The sequence below is a fragment of the Perognathus longimembris genome, chromosome 14 (genome assembly GCF_023159225.1).
Source record: "Perognathus longimembris pacificus isolate PPM17 chromosome 14, ASM2315922v1, whole genome shotgun sequence".
NCBI lineage: Eukaryota > Metazoa > Chordata > Mammalia > Rodentia > Heteromyidae > Perognathus > Perognathus longimembris.
Window position 1 is genome coordinate 13,226,845 of NC_063174.1, and position 13,779 is coordinate 13,240,623.

The 13,779-nt window shown below is 41.7% G+C and overlaps 1 protein-coding gene across 1 annotated transcript in view; it reads left to right on the forward strand.

The window, feature by feature from the left end:
• Positions 1 to 10,899: 10,899 nt before the first annotated feature.
• Positions 10,900 to 13,779, forward strand: part of LOC125362989 (melanoma inhibitory activity protein 2-like) — an 84,131-nt gene continuing 81,251 nt past the window's right edge. The window contains 2 exon segments of the mRNA XM_048361986.1: positions 10,900 to 11,142; positions 13,441 to 13,574. Coding sequence (XP_048217943.1) covers positions 11,028 to 11,142; positions 13,441 to 13,574 — 249 coding nt within the window. The 5' untranslated portion in view covers positions 10,900 to 11,027.

The window sequence follows — 13,779 nt, forward strand, 5'->3', positions numbered from 1 at the left end:
CCCAACATACTTGCCAATTTACTATCTTCTTTTATAAAGACAGTTTCCAACAAAGTTTTAGAGCTTATGGCTTTGGAACTTGGTATACCCAAATGATGGAGGTTTGGTTCATAGGCTTTAGGATGAAATGGGAGATGTGGAGCCTGGTGCCAATGGCTTCCACCTGTAATCCTAGCTGCTCAGGAGGCTGAGAGCTGGGGATTGTGGTTTGAAGCCAGCCTGGGAAGAAAAGTCTGTGAGACTTTCATCTCCACCTAATCAACAGAAAGCCAAGTGGAGCTGTGGCTCAAGTGGGGATGTATTCTTCTACAATAAAAATAAGGCTGGTGGGGGGGTTGTCAGCTTTGGAGAACCTTCTTTAAAACATGGTTTGCAGGCACTAACTAGTACTCTCTCTGTCTCTCTGTCTCTCCCTCTCTGTCTTTCTCTCTGTCTCTCTTTTTCTCTCTTTCTGCCTTCCCTCCTTCTACCTCTCCCAATGATCTAATGTTGACTCCTAAACACCACAAATGCAATACCTGCATCTTCTCCATGCCTCTCCTCCCTCAGGGACTAAACTTCCCCATCAGCTATGGAGGGAATGAAACCTATCCAAGCCATAGTATGCCTTATTTTGCAAATTAACTCTCTTTCTGGAAGCCTAGATCCACACCAAAAGAGACAATAATTGAAATTTCCTAAGTACATGGCGTCTGAGAGGTATTCTGGAAAGCCCAACCAGATTCTAGTCAGATTCCAGGCCATACGCTCAACAGCAGCAAGGTCACTGGACTATGTATTTACAATAAAGTATGCCTTTCATTTTTAGATGGTTCCATCCTTCCAGGTAGATTTTTGGGTTCATCAAAGATTTGCTTCCATTGAAATTTGAGGATCGTCTTAAAGAGGAGTCTTTGAATATGATCACTAACATCCATGACAGGATCAGGGATATTGAAAAACATGATCGCCAGGTAGACTTTCGTGTTCTCTCTGCCTGTGTGGCTTGAGCTACTTACACACATGCACACTGCAGTGCTGAATTTAGTAACTTAAAAGGGGAAGAAATTTTTTCCTAGGTTGTGACTCATGTTACAGCTTCCACTTAAAGCTTTTCTGTATCTGAGGAACTTCTAGCTTTGTATGTGAGCCATTGATCTTCACACGTACCTTATCAAGTAGATCATTAATTTTCCTCTATTGCAGAGGAGGGGGCTGAAGCACAGAAAGTTAACTTGCTTAAAGCCATTGACTGGTTCAACTGCTTGGGCAGGCAGTTTGATGGTTGATCGTGTCTGCCTGCCCTCTCTCCTTTCCTCCCTCCCTGCCTTCCTTCTTTCTTTACTTCTTTCCCTTCCTTCCTTCCTTCCTTCCTTCCTTCCTTCCTTCCTTCCTTCCTTCCTTCCTTCCTTCTTTCCTTCCTTCCTTCCTTCCCTCCCTCAGGAGCTCCCTCCTTTCTTTTTCTTTGTCCATTCTCTACTCCAAACACAGCCACCCTGATCTCCACCTTCCTAATAGCTAGGACTACAGGCTTAAGCAGCCATACCTGACACACCATTTCTATGTTTTTATCACCTAACTAGAGTGAGAAATGGAATTTGCTCCAGAATCCTAGATTTATATCAGTAGTTCACAAAGCCAAAGGTACAGTTTTGGAGCTGGAAAAGGTTGAATATGGAATAGAGGTCATAAAGGCTGCTAATCAAACTGCGTACATCTGTAAAGCAATTCATTATTCGCCAGGACTTCAGAAGAACAAATGCCTTGTACTTTGTCTTGCTGAGTAGAGTCACTGCCACCTAGTCACATACTACAGTCAGCTTATGACCTTTAGTGTACTGATTCCAATACTGCGCATGCTTGAAAGTGTCAGAACGAGAATCAGTAAAGCTTTCAATGCTAAAAAGTGCAACAGTACTGCACTGTGACTTGTGGAATGAGATTTTGAGTTGGATAGATATGAGATCTTATAATAATGTTAACCTTCAGTGTTGTTGTTGTTATTGGTCATGGGGCTTGAACTTGGGCCCTGAGTGCTGTCTCTGAGCTCTTTTGCTCAATGCTAGTGCTCTACCTCTTTGCACCACAGGGCCACTTCAGATTTTTCTGGTGGTTAATTGCAGGCAAGAGTCTCACAGACTTTCCTGCCTGGAGTGTCTTTGAACGCTGGTCCTCTGATCTCAGCCTCCTGAGTAGCTAAGATCACAGGCCTGAGCCACTGGCACTGGGCTCTCCCTCATCTTTCCCCACCCCATTCCTACCCTCAAGTTATGTAGTTCATTGACTATGATGACTAAATTTGCCCACCCTTCCTCTCTCCATTCCTCTTCCCCCACCCCCTCTGCTGATTCCTTGCCCCAGCCATGTTTCAGCTTTGGGTATTCATTCTGTGAAATAGTTCATTAGATGTCCAGAAGAGTTACATCATTGGACTCCACCCTAAGTAAACCATCAGACAGTCTGTGTATATATGAATATCACCGTGTATGCATTGCCATGCCTTTATTCATGTTGCTTTTCTGCACTCCTGCCTTTGTATCTTGATTAGCCTGACTAGCTAAGACTGTGGTTCCACACCCAGCTTTTCTCCCATTTCTCTATTCCCTCTTCATGGCCACCACTATCACCTCTCCCTTGGGAGCTGAGATTAGTTGAAGGACTGTTAGGTGAAAGCAGATGACGTTACCTGTCCATGTTTTGGGATTAGAATGGGTTGTGTATGGTTTTTTTTTTTTCTATTTTGAGAAATACCATCTCATTCATGAAAAATAACATTTCAAAAGCTGCTATTATGTTTCCAAACAGGTTTTAATGAGATATTATGACTGTAATCAATAATTTTAATTTTCAAGTCTTTTTTGAATGCTCAGTGTTTGACCTATTGATTTGATTATTGACTAATGCCAAAAGGTCTCAAAAAGAGAATCCGTTCATTTAAGCATTCTCCACTTTGAACTGCTGGTGCCACCGTTCAAAGGTAACCTTTATTGGGGTGTTATCTTGCAAAGATTAAGAAATGAAGATAGATTCATTTTTATTTCAATGACCTAAGTATGTTTCTGTTATAATAAAAGACTAGTGAGCCTCATGAAGAGAATCATCAAGGTTAAGAATTCTTTTCATAATTCAGATGAAATGCAATATCAGCTTTTAGATGAAATGCAGTATCACTTTTAGATGGTTTGCAGTCTGGTGCCAGTGGCTAGCTACTCAGAAGGCTAAGATTTGAGGGTCATAGTTTGAAGCCAACCCAGGCAGAAAAGTCTGTGAAATTCTTATCTCCCATTAGTCAGCAAAAACCCAGAAATGAAGGTATTGCTCAAGTGGTAGAGCACCAGCCTTGAGTGAAAAAAAAAAAAGAAGAAAAAACAAGCAAGAGCACAAGGCTCTAAGGACTAGCATCAAAAAGAAAGAAAGAGAAAAAAAGAGGGAGGGAAGGAATGATGGAAGGAAAAGAAAGAACAAACAAAAGAAAGAAGGAAAGATAAAGGAAAGGAAGACTGAACTGTTGTGTATGGGACAGGGGCTGCGGAGGTATCACTGTGCTGCTTCAAAGCCATAGAAATGCCTACCTATTCTACAAGCAATTTACTCTATGCAAACATAATTAAACAACTAGGACAGGACAACAGACTGTGCCAAGGAAAGGCAACTGTGTTACAAATCAGTGATTAACTGGGCAGAGAGGACAGGGAGAGGGGCTGACCTCAGTAACTGTACAAGTGTTTCAATTAGACTCTGAAAGGCTGAAGACAAAAAGAACTGCATACACATCTAACCCTGTGTAAGTCCTTTGACTGGGGTGTGGTTTATCAATTCTGAAAATATATTGTGTGCGTCTTTTGGGGGCACAATTCTGTTGAAATTCTTCTGATAAGTTCTTTGGTATTCCTCCAGGAGCTAGAGATAAATTCTCCTCTTGAAAAGGGACTGGACTTAGTAACTCTAAATACTAGTATAGGATAAAAACATAGTTCTCTTCCTCTGGAGAGACCTGGCAGAGGATGCCTTAGGTAAGTAGCGAAGGGTAGGAACAGTAGTGGTTTGACATATTCCTATCACCTGTAGGCATTGCTGTGCTCTGGTGAGAAAGGCATCCCCCTCTATGGCTTTTGCCACCCACATTTTACGACATCAGTCAATTCATAAAGCATCAAACAAACCCATGTGAGGGACAGTCAAAAGCATCACGGTAAGGACAGAAACTACTACAGACTGTAGAAAATTGTACAGCTATTAGATGGTTGCTGGTTGGCACATGCCTGTAATTCCAGCTACTCACGAGGCTGAGGTCTGATGGATATTTATATTTCTGCTACTGCTAACATCAATCTCACAATAAAGATAAATATGGGAAAAACTAGATTAAAACAATTTTTATGGGGCTGGGGATATAGCCTAGTGGCAAGAGTGCCTGCCTCGGATACACGAGGCCCTAGGTTCGATTCCCCAGCACCACATATACAGAAAATGGCCAGAAGCGGCGCTGTGGCTCAAGTGGCGGAGTGCTAGCCTTGAGCGGGAAGAAGCCAGGGACAGTGCTCAGGCCCTGAGTCCAAGGCCCAGGACTGGCCAAAAAAAAAAAAAAAAACAATTTTTATGCCTGTGCTGGAGCTTGAATTCTGGGCCTGGAAACTGTCTTCAAGCTTTTTTGTTCAAGGCTAGAACTGTACCATTTGAAGCACACCTCTACTTCTGACGTTGTGGTAGTTAATTGGAGATAGGAGTCTCACAGACTTTTCTGCCTGAACTGGCTTCAAACAAAGATACTTAGATCTCAGCCTCCGGAGGAGCTAGGATTACAGGCATGAGCTACCAGCATTGGGCTTGTATCTTGTTTTTCTTTACTTTTTCCATACTTAAACCTTTGTTGTGCAGATTTTCTCTTATTGAGTTTATGGATAGGATTACAGGGATGCGCCACCAGCACCAGGTGTGGTCAAATTCTTTTTGCCCCCCCCTTTTTTTTTTTTTTTGTTGCCAGTCCTGGGCCTTGGACTCAGCAGCTGAGCACTGTCCCTGGCTTCCTTTTGCTCAAGGCTAGCACTCTGCCACTTCAGAGCCACAGCACCACTTCTGGCCATTTTCTGTATATGTGGTGCTGGGGAATCGAACCCAGGGCTTCTTGTATACGAGGCGAGCACTCTTGCCACTAGGCCATATCCCCAGCCCTTTTTGCCCATTTTTTAAAAACTTGTGGTGCTGGGGATGGAATCCAGTAGCTCATGAATGAGCAAGTGCTCTACCACAAAGCCTGACTTACACGTATTTTACAGAAGATAATAATTTAATGAAAAAGATTACTTAATGGAGTAAATGAATATGATCAAAGTACCTTGTATGTATATATAGGAGTATAACAAAACCTATTATTCATAATAAGTATTACCAATAATGATTATTATTTTGCCTGTCCTGGGGTTTGAACTCAAGGCCTGGGCACTGTCCCTGAACTTTTGCTCAAGCTTTTGCTTCTTTTGCTCAAGGCCAGCAGCACTCTACTACTTAAGCCACAGCGCCACTTCTGGCATTTTCTGTTTATGTGGTGCTGAGAAATCGAACCCAGGCCTTCATGCATGCTAGGCAAGCACTCTACAGCTAAGCCACATTCCCAGCTCCAATAAAACCTCTGATTTTGTACAATTAGTATGCACTAATGAAAACAAAATAAAAGGATTCTTTGGGTTTTTTTGGTATGAGACAGCATTTGGGTTTTACAGATGATACTAGGATTTTATTTATTCATAAGGCATGACTGAGTCTTGAAAGAAATCTGCTTATTTGTTCATTCATCCTTGTATTAATTCATTCACAAAACTACTCAGTAACAAAATGTATTAAAGAATGTAACCTGAGCCCTGGAAAAGTAAAGCAAAATAATAAAGTTCTAGCATAAAAATACAAATCATGTTACTCTCTTTCATGAGACTTTTAGTTTTCTTTTTGGTGAGTCAAGGGGCTTGAACTCGGGGCCTGGGTGATGTTCCCGAGCTGTGTTTTGCTCAAGGCTAGTGCTCTGCTATTTTGAGCCACAGCACCATTTCCAGTTTTCTGGTGGTCAATTGGAGATGAGTCCCATTGACTGTCCTGCCCAGGTGGGTTTGCACTTCGACCCTCAGATCTCAGCCTCCTGAGTAACTAGGATTACAGGCATGAGCCACCAGCGTCTGGCAGTATGGCTTCATCTTATGCTTCAACTTCCACTCCAACCTCACAGCCAGAAGGCACGGCCTGACTGATTCCTGCCTGTCTCCTACTGTATGTGCTCACTCTCCTCTGCCTTCACATTTCTTGAGCCTACCATCATCCTTCTGTGTCCATGGGGGTCTGATTCTAGGAGAATCCTCCTCCATGGGATTTATTTTATATACAAATCCCTTGTATCAAATGATATATTTGAATGTAATTTGCACACATCCTCCCATACACATTTGTGTGTGTGTGTGCCGGTACCTGGGCTTAAAATTGAGGGCCTTGTACTCTCACGAGGCCTTTTTGGTCATGGTTGGTGCTCTACTACTTGAGCCACCCCCTTCAGCCCTGCTTTTGGCTAATTATTTTGGGAATGGAATCTCCAGGACTTTTCTGTCTCGGCTGTCTTTGATTCATGATCCATTGGATGTGAGTCTACTCACTAGGCAGTACTACAGATGTGAGCCACTGGCGCCCAACCCCCTGAATAGTTTTGATTCAGATGAGGAAGACTGTCTATGCAGAATCAGCTTTTATCTTAAGGAATGTTTATTATTATCTTTTGGACTGCATTTATGTGCTTTATTTTTTCTGAAAATCTGTAGTAATGCAGAAGATTCAGGCAATGACATGTGACATCTTTCATATTAATTCTTCTCTGCAGGGGATATTCTATCTCTCCACTACCTATCTGAAGTCAAATGCCACTCTCCAGAGATGTCTTCCCTGCCAACCATATCTAGATATTTTCTCCATAACGACATATCACTTTCCAAACTTATCTTGCTCAGTTGTTTGCCTGTTCTTGTCTGTCTACCTTCTGTAGCATGCAAGGTCCAGGAGAGCAGGAACTTTGTCCCATTCACTCTTGTATCTCCAGTCGCTTCAGGAGTGCCTGATACATCTCAGGCATTTGGCAGTCCCTGTTCTGTTTCTGGGAGAGACCAAGTAAACTTATTGGTTCCAAGTTGCTGTTCAACAAATATTCCTTGCTTTTCTTACCTCTTGAAGAAATGTGGGCACATTTGTAGCAATAGCTAATATTTCCAGGATGGTGGGTGTTTCGTTTTGATTCACATCTTTCTTAGGCTAATCAAAAGATGAATTTAAAGTTTGCTCTCGATTCCCAGTACCAATGAAATAACTAAGGTTTGGTGGATTCTCATTGCTCTTAATTTAGAACATTACTTATTAGTTGAATTTAGCCATAAAGTATTTAATATTGAACACAAAACAAAAAAGGCAAAACAACATTAATTACTAATTTTTTCATCATTATTTTTTTGTGCCAGTTCTGAGTCTTGAACTCAGGGTCTGGATGCTGTCTTTGAGGTTTCTTGCTCAGGCTAGCACTCTACCACTTGAGCCACCACTCCATTTCTGGCCTATTGGTTATTATTTGGAGTTAAGACTCCTATGGACTTTCCTCCCCAGGGTGGCTTTGATCCGTAATGCTCATGTCTCAGCTTCCTGAGTAGCTAGGATTATAGGCATGAGCCACCAGTGCTCACTACTAAATATTCTTATTTAAATATTGGCTATAATAATATAAAGTATAAGAGTAATCTTGTGGCAGATCTTGTATAGCTGATCCTTATGTAAATGTCTTGACAACATAGCTTTATAGTTGGTGAGAGTATGTGTGTGTATGTTTTGTACAACTGTGTATTGGTCTGTTACAAGCTAATTAACTTTCAGACGCATGTTCTATCATTCTTTTGAATGATGTAAAAAGTCTTATGTTGGGCTGGGGATATGGCCTAGTGGCAAGAGTGCTTGCCTCCTACACATGAAGCTCTCCGTTCCATTCCCCAGCACCACATATATGGAAAACGGCCAGAAGGGGCGCTGTGGCTCAGGTGGCAGAGTGCTAGCCTTGAGCTGGAAGAAGCCAGGGACAGTGCTCAGGCCCTGAGTCCAAGCCCCAGGACTGGCAAAAAAAAAAAAAAAGTCTTATGTTGGTCAGAGTCTTAAAAAAAATAAACTGACCAGGCACCTGTGGTTCATGTTTTTAATGCAAACTACTCAGGAGGCTGAGATCTGAAAATTGAGGTTTGATGCCAGCTTGGGCAGTAAAGTCTGTAAGACTCTTAACTTCAGTTAACCTCCAAAAAGCCTGAAGTGGAACAGTGGCTCAAGTGGTAGAGTGCTAGTATTAAGCACAAAAGCCCAGGGGCAGCACCTAGTCCCTGAGTTCAAGTCCCACAATGGTGCATGCACACAAAAATAAACTTGCAAGTAAATAAATATATTTTCTTTAGGACATCAAAAGAACAGGTCCTGGGGCCGGGAAAGTGCTTTTATGGTAGAGTACTTGTCTAGTATGCACGAGGCCATGGGTTCAATTCCCTGGTACCACATACATAAAAAGTAAATAACATTAATAATTAAAAAAACAAAAAGAAAGAAAGAAAGAAAGAAAATGTGCTACCTTGTGTATGCTCAGTCTCTAGGTATTTGTCCCCTAGCCACTAGAGGGAGGATGGTGTTTGTTTCTACAAGTGCAGCCAGCATTCTCAAGAGAACAGGAAGAACTAGTGTCTTCTACAAATATTCCCTTAAAACGGGGTACTGGCGGCTCCCACCTGTAATCCTAGCTGCTTAGGAGGCTGAGATCTGAAGATTAAAGTTCAAAGTCAACCTGGGTAGAAAAATCCATGAGACTATCATCTCCAATTAACCACCACAAAGCTGGAAGTGGAGCTGTAGCTCAAGTGCTAGAGTGCTATCTTTGAACAGAGAAGCTCAGGGACAGGCCCCAAGCCCTAAATTAAAGCCCCAGGACTGGCACCCGTATCTCCCCCAAACTCCCATTAGATTACAAGCATTTCTATTGGACTTTGATCCTTTTAAAGTGACAGCAAAATTCAAATGAATTGATTTTTAAAGTTGTATTGTCATTTTAACCCCATACATGCTGTGGTTTTTAGAAACAGAAAACCATACAACATAGAAAATTACTAAGAATACCATGAGAGGGCTGGGAATGTGGCTTAGTAGTAGAGTGCTTGCCTAGCACGCATGAAGCCCTGGTTCAACTCCTCAGTGCCACATAAACAGGAAAAGCCAGAAGTGGAGCTGTGGCTCAAGAGGTAGAGTGCTAGCTTGAGCAAAGGATGTTCAGGGACAGTGCCCAGGCATTGAGTTCAAGCCCCAGGACTGGAAAAAAATGCCATGAGAAATCATACATATACATCCTCACTGTATGGGAAAACATTTTCCCCACCTCTCCACCTCTCATTCTTCCTCCACTTAGAGAACTATGCAGATAATTTGACATATATAGAATAATACTCTCTGCTGCTTTTGTAATGCTGTTTGTCCAAACTAAGTAGACCTCCTTCCACAGTAGATGATTTAATTCTCGACTGTGAACACTACTGTTACTGTTACTGTTAGAGTGTTGGGTTTAAGTTCCTTCTCCACTGACTACATGACATTGCATTATGACCTGGCTCTAAGTGCTTTTGTTTCCTTAAATGCAAATATGGCGATGATAATGTTATTTTCTCCATAGAGACATACATCTATCTGTGATCTTAAGAAAGTTGGTGGGGCTGGGGATATGGCCTAGTGGCAACAGTGCTTGCCTTGTATACATGAGGCCCTGGGTTCCATTCCCCAGCACCACATATACAGAAAACGGCCAGAAGTGGCGCTGTGGCTCAAATGGCAGAGTTCTAGCCTTGAGCAAAAAGAAGCCAGGGGGCTGGGGATATAGCCTAGTTGCAAGAGTGCCTGCCTCATATACACGAGGCCCTAGGTTCGATTCCCCAGCACCACATATACAGAAAACGGCCAGAAGCGGCGCTGTGGCTCAAGTGGCAGAGTGCTAGCCTTGAGAGGGAAGAAGCCAGGGACAGTGCTCAGGCCCTGAGTCCAAGGCCCAGGACTGGCCAAAAAAAAAAAAAAAAATACAACAAGAGAAAAAAGAAGCCAGGGACAGTGCTCAGGCCCTGAGTCCAAGGCCCAGGACTGGACAAAAAAAAAAAAAAAACAAGAGAAAAAAGAAGCCAGGGACAGTGCTCAGGCCCTGAGTTCAAGGCCCAGGACTGCCCCCCCCCCCAAAAAAAAAGAAAGTTGGTGAAACTTAGTAAGCTTTTGTTTTGTGTTAGTCATTATTAACTTCTTGGTAACTTCAGAGTAACACTGGAGAAGTGTGTGTGCATGTGTTTGTGTGTTTGTGCGCGTGTGCATGTTTGTGTGTTTGTGCACGTGTGTGCATGTGTTTGTGTGTGTGCGTGTGTGTATGTGCATGTGTGTGTATGGGGGGGTGTATGCACAGTACTGGGGCTTGAACTCTGACCTTGGACTCTCACTTTGCATTTTTTGCTTAAGGCTGGCTGACTACCACACCCCTTCTGGCTTTTTTCTGGCTAATTGGAAATAAGTTGAAATCCGAATTTAGAGCCATCCTTTTTATGCACAACCATGCACTTTCTCCGTTGAAGCTGGCATTTGCTTGTAGCAAATACGTGGTTTGTACTTCTTGTCGGGAAAGAGATGAACTGCCTTTCAGGGAGGCATGTCCTGGGCCTTTGAACAGTCTGCTTCCTGGGGCCACCTTTATATAAGGCTTTAGTCCAACAACAACAAAAAAAATCCCTGTTAATTATTAACCCTTGGTGTACTACCTGATACCGGACTCTACAGCTTGAGAACAGAGTGTTTTCTTCCTCACATTAAGCCTATTTATGAGTAGAGGAATGTAGCTATCAAGAGTATTTTAAAAAACCAAACACCTGCCAGACTTTTTCCTCTGGTATTTGGTGAAGAACGTTTGGTGCTGTGGCTGGCATGTCTACAATCTGAACCACTGGTGTAGATGTCCTTTGGGATTCCCGGTTTATTTTAGCATGGCTGAGCTCTCGCTGCACAGAATCCTTCTTCTGGTTATTTCTCTGGCAAAGTGTCTGGAAGGCACCAAACTTCTGTCACACCTTAAAAAATGTGGTGACCTGGAATGTACAAGTAAGTCCACTTTTCTTCTCCTTTTAAATGAAGGCTCTGAAATCTCATACAAATGTTATTGCAGATAGGTGTGTTAAAAATAACACTTTTGTGAAAGCTTTGAATCCTGAAGTAGAGATTGATACAAAAAAAAAGATTTTAGTGACAAAATATTTTGTGATTCTGTTTGAAACAAGTATAAAAGGACCAAAGACAAGGTTAATATAGAAATATATCAGAGGTTATGTTCCCTCTAAACCATAAGAATCAGTCTTCCTCCCACCCATTTTTAAAGAGAACTGGGACTGATTTCTTTAAATCAATTTCTTAAAATTCACTAAAACAAAAAGAAAGCAATTTTAAAACAACAAAGAAAAGTTTCTTTTCTCCTAGATCTTTGTGATTCTCATGAGTTTATAAAAAGTCTTCATTTCAAATTATCATGATAAATTTAGTGTCTTCATTTCAAAATATCATGATTTATTTAGTCATTTCTGTGTCTTTAACTATGTAAAAATGCTAAAATAAGTGTAGGATATAATTTTACGCCATGAAATATTAAACTTGATTTACCATGAAGAAAAATGGATTTCCATTTTAATCTTTGAGAATTTAGCTTTTTGGTACTGGAATTATTGTACAAAATAGTTGCATCTCAATATATTAAAGTTATAAATATGTTACATTCTAGTATGTGAATTATTTCTAATTTTGTGTCATTCAAACAAAAATGTGAAATATGGTTGATACATACACAATGTCCAACTAACATACTTACAAGTGAAGATTTGTCTTAATTTGTTGTGTATGTATAATATGCAGAGATGGTATTTTACAGTAGTAATTCCTTCATCTTATATTTTAGAATTCTTACTGCCTGACACGAAAAGAGAACATGCAAGTGTCTAGTAACTGTATAATGTTTTAACCGTCATTGCATAACAATCACAGCGTTTTACTTTTATACATGTAGTATCATTTGAGCACCGCTATGATTATTATTATCTGAGTCTTTGAATTGGAGGGTGGACCCTAGCATGGTCGATGGGATTCATTCATGGTTACTGAAGGTGCTTGGTCTAGGGGAGTGGTGGGTTCTGTGTCCGATGCACTTAATGGTGATAACTCAGATCACCACGAAGCAGAGCACAGTGGTGCACATGAAGGGCCCCAGGTCAAGTGGACATTGGGAGAAGGCTGGGGTGACGAAAGCCTCAAGGAGGAAACAGGACATGAGCTTGGCATGAAGAGAGACGGGGCTTTCTAGGCTGAGGAAAGCAGGAGGAAACGCTTAGCAGACAGGACTTTGTACTGCAAATCTTCAGTACAAACCTGGCTCCACTCTCTCACCTAAGCTAACAGGCTCATTTGTGGCTGGAGATGGATTCTTTTCCTTAGATTATTGCAATGTCTGGAAATAACAATACATAACATAACAGTACAAGAAAGTAAAAAGTTCCCTTGGCTACAGATTGAAGAATGAGGGTGACATATTCCAGAGATGACAGATTTACTAGCTTACTTAGAGTCTCCCCCGCCCCTGCCCCATCTGTGTAAAGGAATAGAAGGAGGTTCTTTTAAAATCGTTTATGGATATTCTTGAATACTGAGCTCTGCGCTTCATTCTGTTCCCATCGTGAAGTTCATGTAGCTTTTTGAGAATGTAAAGAACGTCAAGAAATTGGCATTTCAGGGCTGGGGATATGGCCTAGTGGCAAGAGTGCCTGCCTCATATACATGAGGCCCTGGGTTCGATTCCCCAGCACCACATATACAGAAAATGGCCAGAAGTGGCGCTGTGGCTCAAGTGGCAGAGTGCTAGCCTTGAGCAAAAAGAAGCCAGGGACAGTGCTCAGGCCCTGAGTCCAAGCCCCAGGACTGGCCAAAAAAAAAAAAAAAAAAGAAATTAGCATTTCAAAATATGTAGGGTGTGGGGCTGGGAGTGTGGCTTAGTGGTAGAGTGCTGGCCTACGGAGTTTGATTGCTCCATACCACATCAACAGGAAAAGCCACTGTGGCTCAAGTGGTAGAGTGCTAGCCTAGAGCAAAAGAAACTCAGTTGACAGTGCTCAGGCCTGGAGTTCAAGCCCAGCACTGGAAAACAAAATGTAGGATGCATTAAAGGAAGGGAAATGGGAGAAGAGGCAGGCAGAGTAGTACATGTGTATAGTCCCAGAATTTGGGAGGCAGAGACAGGGAAATCTCTAGTTTAAGGCCAGCCTGGGCGATTCTCGTTAAATAAAAAGTAAGTAGTTCAAAAGAGGAACAATAACATTTTAATTTGAAGTATGTATGTTTTTCTTTACACATGGTACATAGCTTTACTCAGCAGAGTCTTAGCCATGAAAGATTTCACAGGACCTGATTGCCGATACCTGAACTTCACTGAGGGAGAAGAAATATCTGTTTATATTAAACTTTCGGGAGAGAGAGAAGATTTGTGGGCAGGAAGTGTAAGTATCTCGTCGTAAGAATTAGATGTAGAAAAAAAATGACCAACTTGCCCAAGGATATCTGCTTTTCCTTTCTAAAAGAACTAAGAATTTCAAAGGACTGTACAAGAGCGAAGAGACCTTACACAGACAATAGTGATTCCAAAATTCCTGTGAAAAAAGCTTTGAGAAAACAGTTTCCTTGAGATAGAGGAAAAAAGGGAAT